We start from the raw sequence: 16,263 nt of genomic DNA on the forward strand, positions 1-16,263 counted from the left end.
GCTTTGCTTCAAGTTTTCTTATTTAAAAAAACAAAATGTGTGTAGCTCCTGAGACTGAGATAAAGGCAACAGCAAATGAGGAGGCCTCTAAAGCAAGTTCTGTCTATTCTTCTTTCAAATAATCCATTCTTATTGCTTATGGATATTTAAATATCTTTCCTACTTATGAAGCATGCTGTGGTGCAGTGCTATAATAAAGTGACTTTAAAAAAAGCCACTCTAAAGGTTAAGAAGGAAGAAGCATATGTTATTATACATTAGATGAAAAACTGTCTTGCAATAATAATTGGACAGCATTTTACATTAAAGCAGAGAGAAGACTGAATTTCTCTCCCTGTAAAACTGTCTCAATCTCTTAAAACATTGAAAGTTCTCAGAGACTTTCAAGGTCCCAACTAAGGAAAAACCAAAGTGAGTTACTGGACTCAATCAGCTATTCCTTCAGCACAGAGGAGTTTCTAGGATTTGATCTTGCCTTTTGTAAGTTTTTGAGATTCAATCATAAAATATTTTATTTTGCCATTCATTTCAGAATTTGCTTAATATTACCATGGAGAGTGGGGTCGGGAAAAACATCTGAACACCAAATTTCAAGGAGTTGTTAATGACTTGTAGGGGTTTGTTCTAGAGAATTAGCCTAATTCTAGATGTGGTACCACAGACAGCCATGGCTTCCAATTCTGTGACTAAACAGCATTTTGACAACAAAACACGGCAGAGACAGTAACTGAGAAATACTCACTGGAGGAAAAGCTGATAGTGATGGAAAATCTGCATTAGCCTCTGCAGACCGGAGAGTGCTGGAGCAGGGCATGGTATAACCTTTGCAGCACCATAAGCACTACTTAGAGAAAGTAGCGGGCAAAGCCACAAGAAAAGTCACTCTAGGTTAGCCCTGAGAGCTGCACATGATCTGGCCTGTGGGGTGGATACTGAGAAGCCTCTTAGTGCCTGTAATATGCTTGAGCTTAACAGCTCTGTAGGAATGAAAGTGCAAAAAACCCAAAAGCTCAGTGTAATAAAATTTGACTCTAGCTAAGAGAATTCTGTAAATATAAGAAGGAGACATTAGAAGAAGGAAGAAGAGGGGTAAAAAAATGGTAAAATATTTACAAGACGGTTGGATGCTACTTAAATTCTGAGCAGAGTTTCAAAGTCAACCTGTAAAATCAGTCAGAAAAAAATGCAAAAATGTTTCCCTTCTCTTTTATATAATATATGAGCATTTCCCCAGTGGTTTTCAGCAAAAATGTTGTGGTTCTATAATATTTCTTTTTATCTTTTTTCTTTATATTTCTTTTTTATCTATTTCATGTTTCCAACCCATGAGTCATTTGTCACTGTTAAATATTGATCACTGGTGCATATTAGTCAGAGTTGATTGCCTCCTGACTGGTACTGATTATCTGTACTGGTCTAGACTGATTCCCTCCTCTAATGTCTCTACTGAGTGACTCTGAGGACTCCAGCATCTTCTGGAGAGCCTGATTATTGCTCAGACACACAGAGGTTTCTGCAGTCTCTAAAACAGCCTGGCCCAAAACCTGAGATCCAGGCATGTCCTAATTTGGGAAGATTCAGAGTAAAAATTTGGACCTGATATTCCCTTAATTTCTCCTATGAATACAGGGTCTGGGATTTGGAGGGCCCTTTAGTGACCCCTCTCTTGCTGCTCATGTAGGCAGGGATAGGCACAGTCCCAAAAAGATCAGGGACATGGACGACGTGGGCATTTTGTGGAGATCGCTGTTCCAGCACCTGGGGAAAAGGTGTGCTGTGCTAGCTAGAGAGGAGTCTAAAGACTCCTGAGCTCATCCATGGCCATCTGTACCTACAGAAATGCAGGACTGGGTTTTGCCATGAGAGGTAAGGAGAGATTGAATTGGTGGGGTGTGAGTGTGAAACACATCGAGTTCTGCTTGGGATTGCACTGTCATTGGGGCAGAGCATCCTCACAAAGATGAACAAGGGCTGTATTTACCAAGTGACTTTGAGCTCTGGTCAGGGAAGATGAGTGCACTCTCATCTGTCACCTTGGTGTACAGCTAGAGTGACGCCACTGGAGATGGGCAAAAAACATCTGAATAAAGGGTGTGTGTGATCAGTGTCCAGAAAATCTGTGAATAGAGAGATAATTGATTACCTGATTATTCTGAAGAGTCTTGAGCCTCTAAGTATTTAGGAGCTGTGCCTTTCCAGACAAGTTTTCTGTATGGTGAAGAAAGCACTGCCTTCCTGGGTGTGCAGCACACTCCAGCTCTTTGCAGAGGTGAGGGAGAGGTCTATTTATGAGGTCGGGTAGATATTGACAGCCTACAAACTTAATAGGGTTTTGTTAATATGGGAGAGCATGTTGGTGTTTGCTTATGGATATACCGTAAGACTGAAGGTAATCAACATCATAGTGAGCCTAGCTAAGGTAAGTAAGCAATGCTGCTGAGTGGAATACCCAGTCTCCTGGGTTTAGTGCAGGGAAGAGCTCCATGCTTTTTCAGGTGTGCCTGACTCCAGAACTAACAGCTTGGGGTGCCAGGTAATCCAGAATAGACAAAGCACATGGCTGGGGCCATGTGTGCTGACTTTGTTACTGGCTGCTGCTGTTGGAACAGCATGTGGATGGCTGTCGTCAGAGTTGTACCAAAACAAAGCTCAAAGGAATGCCAGCTTGGCTTTTTTTTTTTTTTCCTATCACTCAGCTGCACTGAAGCCCGACACCTCTGGTAGCCAGTGAGAGGCTGGTTCTGTGCTGCGCTCTTACAGGAGAAGCCTGGCTGCATTAACTCTTACTAAAACCAGCACTAGACAACTTGAGCAAAACCCAGTGATGGAGGTCAAGTCCACAGAAGCCAGCAGCAGCTCCCAGGGAGGCACCGGCTGTCTGGATCTTACCCTGGTCACTTTCACTGAAACGGTGACTTTCACAGAAGTGGTGACAGAAGAGGAGTGGGGATCCTTTTACTATTCCTTTAAGGTATTACTTTAAGGGGTGCATTACTTTTCTCAAATGCTTGCAGCTTTGGAGCTTTTTCAGCACATATGTGGGGAGGCAACTAACATTCTTTAACTTTTTTTCCCAGATATTGGTAGGTTTTTTTCCCTGCAAAAACAGCTGACAGCATGTGTGAGGCATTTACTGAAAAGCAAAATACTTGTAAAAATTGGACTTCAGATTTACATGTCTTAGCTAACTCTATCCCCTTCCAAGAGAGGACAGTACTGGTTTTCTGTAGAGGTATTGTAATTATACATGCATCTTTAGTCAAAAGCTTGCATTATTTTAACACATTTTTAATGTAATTTCTTAGATTCATCATCTTGGCATAAGGGATTTCTTTTCAATTTTCCAGCTGTAACAAATATTGTACACAAGTGAGACGGGGTTTTTGTTGTTTGGGTTTTTTTTTAATTGTGAGGGACAGGTTCTAATTTGTTTGTTTGTTTGTTGGTGAGTTGAGTGGGGGTTGCAGTGTCTTTTGAAATCTGTTGTTAAGAATGCATTAGATGAGTCATTCAGTAGTGAATGCTGTTCAATTGAATGGGAAGTGTATTCAGTCATCTCCAAAACTAAACATCATCCTAGCAATATGTAAATGGAGGAAAAAGATTGGAGAAGTTCTGAAGCTCACATTTCCTTCAGATTTCTCTGTCTGTTGCTACTGCTTAATTTTGTTCTGAATGCCATGTATCTCTTTATTTTTATGGTACGTTGTACAAGTTCAAGTCATTAAAAAGTCTGTCTAGGAGTGCCCTGCCATTCCTTCTGGACCTCAGCACCAAAGAGATCAATTTCAGCAGGAAAGATCCAGGCATTTATATAATTTGACAACATGAGAGGTAAAAGGGGATATATTCAGGAGCAATTTTGTATCTGTGAGAGTAGTAGTAGTGCTCTGACACAATCTTAGTGGAATCAGTGGAATTACAGCAGGTTCCCAGCCCTGGTTAAGAAAGAGGTGTTCCATAGTGCCAGTCTTAATTAGTGAGGGTCTCTTTTAACATGCTGCTTGAAATTGCTAGGGTAATACTTCCTAACTAGGATTTCAAGGGTGAAAAGTATTTTTTATTCCTTTTTTTTCCCCCTCTCCATGTTAGACTCCTAAAATGCTCTTGAAAAAAAAAATCACAAGGGACAAGAAAAATATTTTAACAACTTTCTCTTTATCTCCTGTCTTCTTTTCACAGTTAGGGCTGTAAATTTGAACAATGTCATGGGAGCAATATTTTATAATAGTAAAAGTGACAATTAATTCCATGATTAGAAAGTCCCCAGGCAAAAAAATGCTCGTTAATAGGAGAGACTGAGTAAATTACAATAATTAGGGAACCAAGGATAGTCATGCATGCTCATCCAGAGCTGAAGGAAACGATTCTGTAGCTGAGGGCTTCTCATTAGACTTGCTCTTGAGTCTCTGCCGGATGCCTGGCTCTGGCACATGTAGCATGAACTTTGCAAGGAGACTCACTGATTTCACATCAATTACTAGCTGTTGATAGGCATGGAAATATTTTGACTCTAGAGAAGAGTGACAGCTGGTGCAGCTGTAGGAAAGGAAGGAGAAAGCACCTGCTCTGATGACTGCAGTGCAGGGAAGACAGGGCTCCCTGCCAGCAATTTCAGCACTCAGTAAAACCCACATGTGGAAGTTGCTGCTGATACCTGTTGACTCCACTGGCCATCATCATCCCCCTGCTCTGCCCATGTTGTGGCTGCGTCCTTGCCACTTCAGCAAGCCAAGCAGCATCATCTTCCTCTTTATAATGCTGTAGTTAAGCAGCTAAAACAATTCAAGTTTCAGTTTGGAACAGGCTGAATGAATTTGAAAAATAGAGTTCAGTGTTCTAAATACAGCTTACAGATAGGGTTTGGATTTTCAAACACACTGTAGCTTGTGGCTGGCTGTGAAGGCAGGGTGGGTGAGCGGTCACTACACAGGTTGAGCCCAGAGCCTATGTGCAGACAGAGCACACAAGCTATTTCTGCTTGGAAAATGCAGGTGTAACCCACCTTAGCAAAGCAGTCATAGGAAAACATGATCTAAACTGATAAAAGGAGACTAGGGAGTGACACCCTGTAACTGTGTTGATGACTTTTTTATGATTCTACCCAATGACAGCTGCCAGGGTATCTCACACGCTGCTCAAACTACATGAGCATGTGCTGGTGTCTTCTTTTCCTCCCGAGTGGCAAAAGGATGGCCAGTACCCACCCCAGGTAGTGTCTGTGTTGTACTGTGGTGGCAACGTGACAAAAGTAAAATAATGTGCATTAGAGTATTTCAGTGCCAGAAAGGCTGAGCTGTGATTGCTTCTCTTCCCAAAAAATGTGCGCTTCTGTCTCTTCCTCTGCTTAACAACTAAACCCTGCAGAGTTTCAGATTAGACAATGTTTTGCCAGTTCAGGTTTTTGCTGTCTTTTTGGGGGGAAGGCTGAGGAGAATTTTATTGATTTATTTTATCTCAAAAATGGAACATTTCCTCCACTTAGAGGAATGCAGATTTTCTTCTGGTAGTCATTACTACAGAAGGGCCAGCTGCTCATCAAAGCTTTGCTAATGATGTCTAATTCTGGGGCCATGTGGGCTAACTAAACTGACTCTTGGCATACAGAATGGCAGCTTTTGGGGCAGGACTGGGTGTATCCATGCATCACTCAGCATGCAAGAAGAGCTGGTGTTTTTCATGGCAAAGGCGTTGCCTCATTCCTACTGCTATTTAGGTCTTGCTGCTGTGTCATGGCAAATTGTCCCTGAAAACTCAGATCATCTTTCTTCCTGAGTGCCTTTTTGTGGGATATCCAGGTATTTTATACCTACCTGGTATAAAATACCAGGTAGATTAGTGTCTTAAACTACAAGGAATTCTGCTGGCTGCTTCAGCACCTAATTCAGAACAGATGTGTAAATTGGCATTAATTACAGCTCCAACCTTCCAAGCCAAAGTAGAGTTCATTACAATCCTTTACAATCTCCTCCATATGTCCTTAATCCATGTGTAAAAGGGCTCTAAGCATCAATAGCACCTGCCAAATAGAGTAGTACAGAAAGTGCAGAAATCATCCAAATACCTGTAGCCTTCCTCTACTTTAGGACCTCCTTAACTCTGCAAACCTGACAGGGTACAAACCAGACAACTGCCTGGAGAAAAGGTGGTATCTCAGAATAGGTTTGGCCTGATTTTGCACAATGTTTGGGAGGTTTTGTCAGGGCTAGAGGAAGCATCTCCTCCTGCCAGATTCTTAACAGACCAGAAGTTTTCACAATGGTAGGAGCATGTGCTTGTCCTCAGAAAGATTGGGTAGGGCTCATCGCTTTTTTAAGAGCTCTGCTGAGAAAGAAGATGCCCTGCTTTTACACAGGAAAGTGGAGCTTGGAGTGCTCAAAAAGAGAAAGGAACAGCAACTGTGAGTTTTCTCAGTGGGACTGTGTTCCCACCATCATTTCCTACCTCCCAGCAGAGCTGGGAATCCATCAAGTAGTACTTTTTGTTTCCTGCTGTGTACAGTCCCCACCTGTACAGCATGACAGAAAGGTTTTGTTGTTTACATCCAAGGTTGTTGGGAACCCCAGTGTCCCCCCTTGCCAAGTGGGAGCCCCAATCACTGCTCCAAATGTTGACACACCCCTGCCTCTGTGCCCATGAGTCCTGGTCCCTGTGCCATGTAGCAAGAGCACAGCAGTGGTACTGAAGTGTTACCGCTTTCAGGAGGAACTGTGTGCTTATCAAAACCATCAGAAATTATTTTAAATGTGTCTTTGACTGCACTCCCCCAACATTGCAGCATTCGCTGTACCTGTGTGTTTTAGCCTATGTAGCTCAGATTTTAAACAGGATAGCACAACCTAGCACAAGTAAGCACAACTCTAAGAACATGGGCTGCTTATCCATGGAGCTAATGCTCTTTACAAGGGTTGGGGTTTTTACCATCACCAGCAAAGAGCTGAGGAGACCAACATGCTGAGAGGTTTTGTAGGACTGTCCTGTTACCTGGATTTGGCTCCAGGTGTTCCCAGAGACTGCTGAAGTCACAGTCTAATGTCCCTATCCTTTCATCCAAATGTAGGAGTCGCTTTATCTCCTGAAAAGTATTTGCTTATGCTATTTCTCATTCTGATTTTCAAGCAAATATCACAGAGCATCCCATCATTGAATACATAATAGGAAAATAATAATGGGTGCTGTCAAATTTCTGGAGTAATCTCTGCAAATGCAATCACACATTTTAGAAAATAGACATATCAAATAATTCAGAGGTAACTTTGCAATCTTTCGGTGGGGGAGAGGAGGAGGATTAAGTTTACACAAATACGGTGTCAGGGACTCCTGAACACAGCCTCTGCAATGTGCTGTAATGACTGTTGCTATTCCTGAGAAGAGAATGATCTCCTTGGGCTGCTGCCCTGTTGTTGGCCAGGCTGGCCTCATCCAGCAGCTTAAACACAGCACAGAAGTGTCTGGCAGTCTGACAGCCCAACAGGGAGCAGCTCTGAGCCAGCTGATTTGGGCTGTTCTACACTGGCAAACCTCATACTACTGTCCCTGTGCTCCACACAGGCACATGGTTTGCACCTGTCTGCATCTCCTACGTAAATGTCCCTAGAAAGTATAATTTTTTTAAACATTTTTGAGATATTTAAATTTTACCGATGAGGCATACATAATAATTTTAGGTGATTAAGAAAAACACCACTTTGGAGTTTTAAATAGGGCTGTCAAAAATCATAAGATTATGGATAGACCTTTGAGTGGTCAAGTATTATCTTTCTAGATTGAAAATATTCTAAAAAAATATAGATAGGTACACCATTAAAAATTTATGTTTCCTGATGACATTTAAATCAGGAATATCTGTCTAATTCTGTGGAATTTTCCTAGAGTGCAATGAGTAAAACATCCTGCAATAACTGAACAGCACTGCCGGCATTTCTTATCTGTCTTGTACCAAATCACAACAGAATGGCAAATAAGAACTATTTGGTGACAGAATTGAATTGAATTAATCACATTTGTTACTGACTGTCGCCATCACACCTATAGAGAATTTTGGGACAGAGTGGAGGCTTGTTCAGCTGTTGAGGTTGGAAAGATCATTGCAATTAGCATGCATTAGATTGTGTGCACTGAAGGGACCCTGCTCATCCATGGTGATGAAGTCAGAGCTAAGAAATAGGTTTTTTTAAAAAGCATAGGTTCACCAAAAAATAGAGCTAGATTTCAAAAAGAGGAGAAATTAATCTTGATAACAAAATTGCCCCTTTCCATGAGGAAGTGTCTTGATTTAGTGAATAGACTTTCTCAGTCTATTTCTCAGCTTTTCTGTTTCCCTAAGTCTAAAAGGAAGAAAATTTTGTAGATCTTTCCTCTATGTAACACATAAACATAACAGACTATGAGTGAAATACCATATCGACACAAACTCGTACAAAACTGCTTCTCAAGTTCAACAGAACAGAAAAAGTCAACTTGTGCTCCTTCCAGCTGTGTGTTTTTTACAATGATAAGGACTTCTTGGGAAGTGACTGTTGTCAGAATATTTGATATGTTGGTGGAGGTTTCATGCGGCAATGCATCCCAGCTTTGCCAGAATGTTCCGTAACCTTGGGCTGGGAGGATAACCCAAGTAATCAGTTGGAAGGCAGCCTCTGCACAGGGGATAGGAGGGCTATCAAGCACAACCAGTAGCATTTAAATGAGAAAGCAGCAGTCCCAGAGTCAAACCTGAGGCTGAACTGGTGTTTATGCACTTTGAATCAGGCTCCATTCCAGCCGCACTAATTAAAAACAACAAAAAAAGATCAACTCCTAGAGGGCTTGTTGCCTGCTGAAATGTGTTTCTCTCAAATTCAATCATAATGGAAGCACTTTCAATGACAAAATATAAAACTTAGCTTGGAACTTTCTTTTCTCCCAGTCTTTCTTACCTTCACATGAATTTTCCCTGGGTTTTTAAGTGTCAATCAAATTGTTTTCCCAAAATTTTCAGGAATATCTTGTGTGAGATCTGAGTAGAAACATCTCAGTTTTGCCTTGCAGGATGAAGAACCCTCTTTCAAAACGTATTTGTGTTACAGGGGTGGACAGTACAACTTCTTGCTGCATGTGACAGTCAAGGCTGAAGATTCCAGTGACCTTCCCAGTTTTATGTTTCTTTCTTATTAAGACACGGCCTATCAGCAAATGAATCAAGAGCTTTTCAGCCATTTTTTTAGCTTTTCTTTTCTTGAACATTAGGAGATGAATTAGTAATCTGAATCTTCACATTCAGGTCATTAGCATTTGCTGCTGTTTGAAGCTTACTTCTAGCCCAAGTATTCTGTTTGTTGTGCCTCTTCTTGTAAGATATTTGGTGCCCCTTACTTTTTTCCTTCTTGACAGTCAGAACTGTTGTTAATAATTTAAGTATACGCAACTTTCTTTGAGCAGATTGATGTTACATTGTGGGGTTTTTCACAACCCAACTTGTGTAGAAAGTTTCAGCACAGGAAAAAATATGGGTGTTTCCTTAGAATTTTAACCAAGTTTGTTCTTTGTTTTTGTGTATTAAAAACCCTTTATTTTGTAGGTGGTAAGCATAACCATAGTCATGACCCCTTCAGTGGCATCACACTTCATTTCTGGAAGCCCACAGTTTAAGCTGATCACACCTGGCAGAAATTTTTCATCTCAGGACTTCAAGTAAATATTTAAAAAAGGACTTTTAAAGTCCTTTTTCTTAAGACAATGATGTTTTTCCCATTTCCATGCCAGTAGCCCTTACAGCCATACTCTTTACTTGCAGAACAAATTTTAAGTTACGTAAAGATTACCAGAAAGATCTGAGCTGTTCTTTTTTTCTGTGATACAAAAAATAATATGCAACATGGGCAAAGCACTAATCTGATTATGTCTGTTTAAGTATCTTCTAGTAGTAAGAATACTTGTTAAGAAAATAGGTCTTATGCATACTTGTGTGTGTGCATAATAATTCAAGTAGAGAAGGACTTCTGGAGGTAACCTGAACTAGCCACTTGAAAGCAAATCCAAATGATGCTAGATTTTTCAGGGCAATGTCTGCCTAATTTCTGAATATCTCTAGGGATGAAAATCTCACAACCTTTCTGTGTTCCCATCCTGGTGCTTGACCACCCTCAGGAAGAGACTTTCCTTGTAATGTCATACCAAGATGTCCCATGTTGCAACCCTTGTTTGTGGACTTTTGCCCTTTCATGGTGCACATTTGAGAAAATTCTGGCTCCATCTTCTCTGCACCTTCCTGTCAGATAATTGTAGGCAGCACTTAGATCCCAGAAGGCTCCTCTAGGGTTTCTGCTGTGTAGGAATCTGGCAGTATGGAAAAAAGGTGTTTTTTTTATTTTTGCTTTGTTTATTTATTTAAAAATTCAATTAATTATATCAGAGGTTTAGTCAGTACCTTTAAAACTCCCTAATTGGCTTAATGGGTGTATTTCTTTTATTCCCTTCAGTGTAGCAGTCCAAAGCGCAATTTGCCTTAGAGATAAGCTGATTATAAATCCCTGACAGAAATCAGTCAAGCTGCATGGCACCTGTCTGCCTCTGGAAAATTAATTCTCCTGTTTTTTTGGGTTTTTTGGGGCGTCTTTGGTTTATTTTTGGTTTTTTTTTTTTTTTTTTTTTGGTGTTTTTTTAAGGGTTTTAAATTTCCATCCTAAATGGGGGATGTTAAAATAGCAAATCCATCCTGAACATTTTCAGTTTGCAATGTTCAAGATTCCAAATCTTCTACAGCAGGATGAAAAAAAAATTGCTAATCTAGACTGCTCCATTTTTCTGCATGGTCTGCAATTAATGTGATTATTTTAGAGAATGAAAAAAGATTTTTCTCTTCTTTTCCCTCCTTCAAGAAAGTGCAATGCAATCTACTAGTGGTGAACTTGACCACGAGCATGACAGTTACCCAATTTAACAAGGGGATTTATATATTCTTCTTATGTGTTAAGAGCACTCTTGCAAAATTGCTTGGCTTGCTTCATGATTATAGCTCTCTTACAATCTCAATTGCTGCTAAGCTAACCCCATAATTTTTAAAATATACCAAAGGCAAGATCATTTGTGTATTCCCAGAGTTTATCAACTGTCAAGAAAAAGCTGTTCAGAGACTTAAGCTGCTACTGGCTTGTGATATGAGGGATCATTCCTCTTCTTCACCCAGAAGATCAAGAAGATGGTGCAGAAAGATGCCAGGTCAGCAGGACCAAGAAGTTACCACAGGCCTGCAGTGCTCATATTAAGAGGCCAGTCAGCCACTCCAGGCATGGAGTATATCTCCCTCTCTTTTTCTATTTGCTCATTTCTTACCTGAAAGCAATTTTTTCCAGAGCAGCCTCAGCAGCTAGAGCTAAACAGTTTTAGACAGGGTCCCTGTCCAAGTACAAATAATCTTTGCCCATTGCTAGTTGAACCTCTCTTTCTATTAGGCAACTTCTCTAATATCAGACAAATACTTTTGCACCTCAAGACATGAGGAACAGCCCCTCCATTGGACTGGGCTGTCAGGTATATCCCCATTCCACAGTCACAGCTGGGGCTCCCCAGCAAGAGGGATACAAATCCTGAGGGAAGACAGAGCAAGGAAATTGGCTGGGGAGAACTGGAAGGAGGGATGACACTGAGATACCAAAATGCCACCCAACATCTCCAAAAGGATTTAAATATGGTCTTGATTAAAGGGGTTTTCAGGAGTGATCTCTGCCTCAAATATAAAGCAGAATACACCTCTTGTTAGACTTATTCCAGCCTCTGGATTTAGAAACTTAATTAGAGAAAGAAAATGATAAGCCTTTTTTACAGCCAAAGGAAAATGCACACAGTCTTCAGACAGGTTTTCTGGCTTCCATTTCACCCATGAAGAGGCATTTTCTTAATTGACTAAACCTGGCTTTAATCTTGGAGCAACATAGCAAAACCTGAATATGCTCTCTGGATGTTGAGCACTTCCATGCTGCAAAAATGGCAGCCTTGTGGAACAGCAACATGTGCAATGGCTCGACTCAAACCAAGGAAATCCTCTTGACTTTCATTTGTTGGTGACTTTAATAATGTCAACAGCATCTCTAGCTTTTCTAACCTGAAATAACTGCTCTGTGACACTAGTCTCTCATGGCATTCTCATCTACTGCAATTATTAATGCCCATTTCAAAAGAAGCCCTTGTCAAAAGAGGTTTGGGAGATATTATTATCTTCCTTTTTATCAGAATGCTTCTGATGTTTGCACAACATATTATTGAGGCATTTTTTTTGTAAATTACCTTGTCCAGGACTGTTATTAAGAAAGGATTTTTGTTTGATGAATGAACAAGACATGAAACTAAACACTTTTATGTCAAAACAAAATGAAGATGATGAATAAAACTAAAGAAAGTTCAGCTGGAGTGAGATTCAAAAACCCATCAGCTATCTCTCTAATCTAATAACTATTTTTAAAGGCTTCACAGACGGCTTCACTGGCTCAATCAATCTCTCTATCTATGATATATTTGAAAGCCTTCTTTTTCTTTTTAAATTTTCATCCTGAATTCTGTACCGTAGTTTTGATTTTTTGTCCAGTCCACAGTGGATCTAAAGAAGAGATTAGTGCCTTACTTTTTTACATTAGTCTTTTTATGTCCTTGAGGCTATGTTCATCTTTTCCTGCAGTCGGCTTTTCCTGGATTTAGCAACTTGATTCATTCAGTCGTTTTGCCTGACTACGTCCTTTATGTCAAGTCATTTGTGTGTCTCTCTTGAAGCACTGTGCCCAGGAGTGGGCACGGCCCAGTGGGAAGATGCAGCAAAGGCACATGAGCCTGGTGTTGATCCCAAAGTGATGGTGGCTGTTGCTCCCACGGTAGGGTGATTCCATGACGTCCTGGGGCACTTTGCACGTGTGCTGCGTGTGAGGGTTGATGTTTGGAAGGCTGGTCCGACCAAGTGAGATTACACTCACTACACTGCAGCCCTGCACTTCTCCTTGTTGGACAGCATGTTGCTTTTTTTCCCAGTACATGTTTCCAATTCATGAAGACAATTTTGAATTCCAATCCTGGCCTCTGCAAAGGCCTTTATCACAGTGGGCATCCCATTAATAACCATGGAAGTTTTCATTCTGCAAGTTAACACAGACTGAGAGAGGCTACAGTGATTTAAGTTTCCTATTGTTACAACTCCTTAATCCTCAGGAATGAGATCTTTTTCCTTTTAGTCAGAATGTCAGCTCCCACAAATAGATTAATAGAAATTTTGGCTTTATTTCTTTGTCTACGGCTCTTCCAGAGTTACCTCTATTTTCAGTGTTTGCATTTTTAAGCTATCTTTGCAGTCTGGTTTAATGTCTGGAGTCTAACCTTGCTTAATTGTTAGGCATTGCTTTTAAATTGGCAGAAGGGATTTAACCTGACAATTTGTACTGTGCTCTTATCCTTCTAACACAGCCTCTGATGCTCCATAGCTAATTCTTCTGTGGGAAACATAAGAAGGTTTGAGTATCAGATCCTTCTTCTGTTCCTATCTATATCAGTATAATACAGGAATATAATTCCTTTTAAGAAAATGCTCTTCTGATTTTATACCAAAGAAAACAGGAACAAGTCTAGTCCCTTAGTTTTCTTCATGTGAGAAATATGTTTTCTGAAATGGAAAAACCAAAACAAACCCCGAGGAGAAATCACTGATTTCAAGGACAAAAGCGATGTGAAATCTTATCTTTTATGATTTTATTGTCTTCCAAAAAGACATTTCCTTCCAATTCCTGTGCTAAGAAAAGCGTCCCCATAAAAACAGTTTCACCATATCTCTGCCACACATTTTTAAGGAAATTTGTTTCCAATAAATTAAAGAGATTTGCAGGTAACCCAAAAAGATGGATTTTTTTTTTTTTTTTAATCTAAAGGCCAAGAATCTAGCCCACACAGGTTGTCTCATCTAGGTCACTCTATACTCAGTGGAGACAAATCATCCCAAGGTAGGTGAGATGAGTGGTGACTCATCTCTGAGACACTGCTATTACCTAGACAATACTAAGACAATTTAGAACAGTTGTGTCTCTTTGGAACTTCAAAGTTAGCAGAGATGACACTGTGTTGGTGAAAATCATCATGCTGGGAAAAGTGAAATTCTCTCTACACAGCCTTCATTGTTTGCTTAAACTATCTCTAGGCTCAGGCACAGAGTGCAACATCAAATTTCCCCTCATCAGGTTGTGCTTTCCCTGCGTGACCCTGTGATCCACGAGGTAGTGTGGGTCCCTACCTGGAGCAAAGCTGAGGCTGGTTCCCAGGAGAGGCTGCTCTGGGGGGCAATGGGAGGGTCAAGGAGGGACAATGACTGCTGGCCAGGAGTGGGGCTAAGTGCTGAGAAGGCACTAAAGCTAATTATAAAGCAGGAAGCTCCATGTCCCTGCTCCATTCATTTCATTGCACCTTCCCTCCCCACTCTCACAGTGAACTATTTTCTTTGAAAGCAGAAGGAGCTCTGGTTTCTGCTCATCATAGTGGCTTACAAATGCCTTTAATGAGTGTTCTCCCTGGTTTTTGCTTTTCTATCAGCCTAATCATGTAGATGGGGTACTACTGACAGCATCTTTCCCCCAGCCTGCTGAGGCCACGTCTGTAGGGCCAGCACCTGGCGCCCCTCCTCAGCTGCAGCCCTCACCTGCCTCCTCCATCTTCCTCTAACTCCCATGTTGTGGATTTGCTGTTTTGAATGGAAAGATCCCAAACTACTGCATTGACAAAACCTAAAACAGTTGCTAGGATATAAAGATTGGATGTGCACTCACCAAACAACCAAATGTGGACACACACATGCGGTGTCGATCCTGCAGCCAGAACATCCCGGTGCTTCGAGAGCACGAACAGCTTTCTTACCTTGTTTTCTTTGTACACACACCACTAGGGGACGTTTTGTCATCACGTTTCAGTCGCTACACAAGTATACTTTTCTTTAGTGGGTCATGCTTCCTTTTCAGTCTTGGTGCACATCTAGATCATGGAGTGGATGTCTGAATTTCATTAGGGCTCATGAATGACCCAGACTCACTGAAGTTGGGGAAGAGAGAAGTATTTATTTCCTCCATTTCTCCAAAGGAGCCCATCTATCAACATTCCTTATGAAGTGAGGCAGCTGGTTATTTCACAGCTTGCTGGAGCAGCACAAGAAAGCCGAGAGCTGCCTCTCATTTTAGCACTAAGTGCAGAATACAGACACTGCTAGTGGTTTTGTGAAGAGAGAAGTAATATACAGCCCCTGCAAACCAAACTGGAAAGAACATCACTAGCAGTGATGCATGTTAAGTATTTTCTGAAAAAAACCAAGAATGTCTTTAGACTAAATAGTTTAAATCAATTGGCAAAACTCAAATTTCACTCCTGTTTTCCATTCTCATCTCATTTGTCTGAGGATAAGTGACTGTCCATCAATATGCTTTTTCCCCTTCTTTCCATTGCAGACAGAGCAGCTGGTGACTCTCTGGATTCTCTTTATTGTCACAATTTCTGGAAATGCCATTGTGCTCTTCTCTACCTGGAGGAGGAAGCGGAAATCTCGAATGACCTACTTTGTTACTCAGCTGGCAATCACAGGTAGTGTATGAGAGGGGAAAGGGCACCTGACCTGCACAGGAATCACTGTTAAAATGACAAATAAGAAAATGTGAGTTGAGGGGTGAAGAATTCAGTTGCCACCTAATGTCCAGTTGCAGTTTGCCATAAAGCAAATGGATGGCTACTTATCTTAGGGCTCAGTCTGACTCTGATCTAAAAAGATGTTGCTAGATGTAATAGTGTGCAGCAGCTGCAACTCATTGGTGTCACTAAATCTTATATTCCAGTCTGAGTTTGCATCTGCATTTCCCAGAAGCTATGTCTCCAGTTGTTGTCATGGAACTGCTTAAATTAAACTAGTTTAAGATTAATCTCTTGTGTTTTTCTGCTAAAACTACTCCATCAATTATTGTCCTGCGGTGAAGAGTGAAAATAACTTCATGTTGTCCAGTTTAATGAAGGGAAATATAACAATATAAAGGTGGAGAGGAATGCATTTAGTTGTTTTTTTTTTTTAATGGACAGAAGGATGCTGATCCAAGGATTTTGTATTTTTTAAACAGAGTGTGAAATGCACAGGAGCCTGGTTTGTAAAATGTCAGTCTCAGCAAGAGGGAAAGGAAATGAGCATAAGCAGCACATTGTTTCTCTGTGGTCTTGAATGGACTACATTTGTGGGGGTTTAAGTTTCCCAAGGGAAAATATGTGCTGTTTCTATAACAGTGTCCT

The 16,263-nt window shown here is 40.8% G+C and overlaps 1 protein-coding gene across 1 annotated transcript in view; it reads left to right on the top strand.

Moving 5' to 3' along the window:
- The first annotated feature begins 2,740 nt into the window (after positions 1–2,740).
- NPSR1 (neuropeptide S receptor 1) overlaps positions 2,741–16,263 on the top strand; it is a 58,378-nt gene continuing 44,855 nt past the window's right edge. The window contains exons 1-2 of the mRNA XM_064703370.1: positions 2,741–2,971; positions 15,441–15,573. Coding sequence (XP_064559440.1) covers positions 2,825–2,971; positions 15,441–15,573 — 280 coding nt within the window. The 5' untranslated portion in view covers positions 2,741–2,824. The remainder of the gene's footprint in view (positions 2,972–15,440; positions 15,574–16,263) is intronic.

This window comes from Zonotrichia leucophrys, chromosome 2 (assembly GCF_028769735.1).
Source record: "Zonotrichia leucophrys gambelii isolate GWCS_2022_RI chromosome 2, RI_Zleu_2.0, whole genome shotgun sequence".
NCBI classification, from domain to species: Eukaryota; Metazoa; Chordata; class Aves; order Passeriformes; family Passerellidae; genus Zonotrichia; species Zonotrichia leucophrys.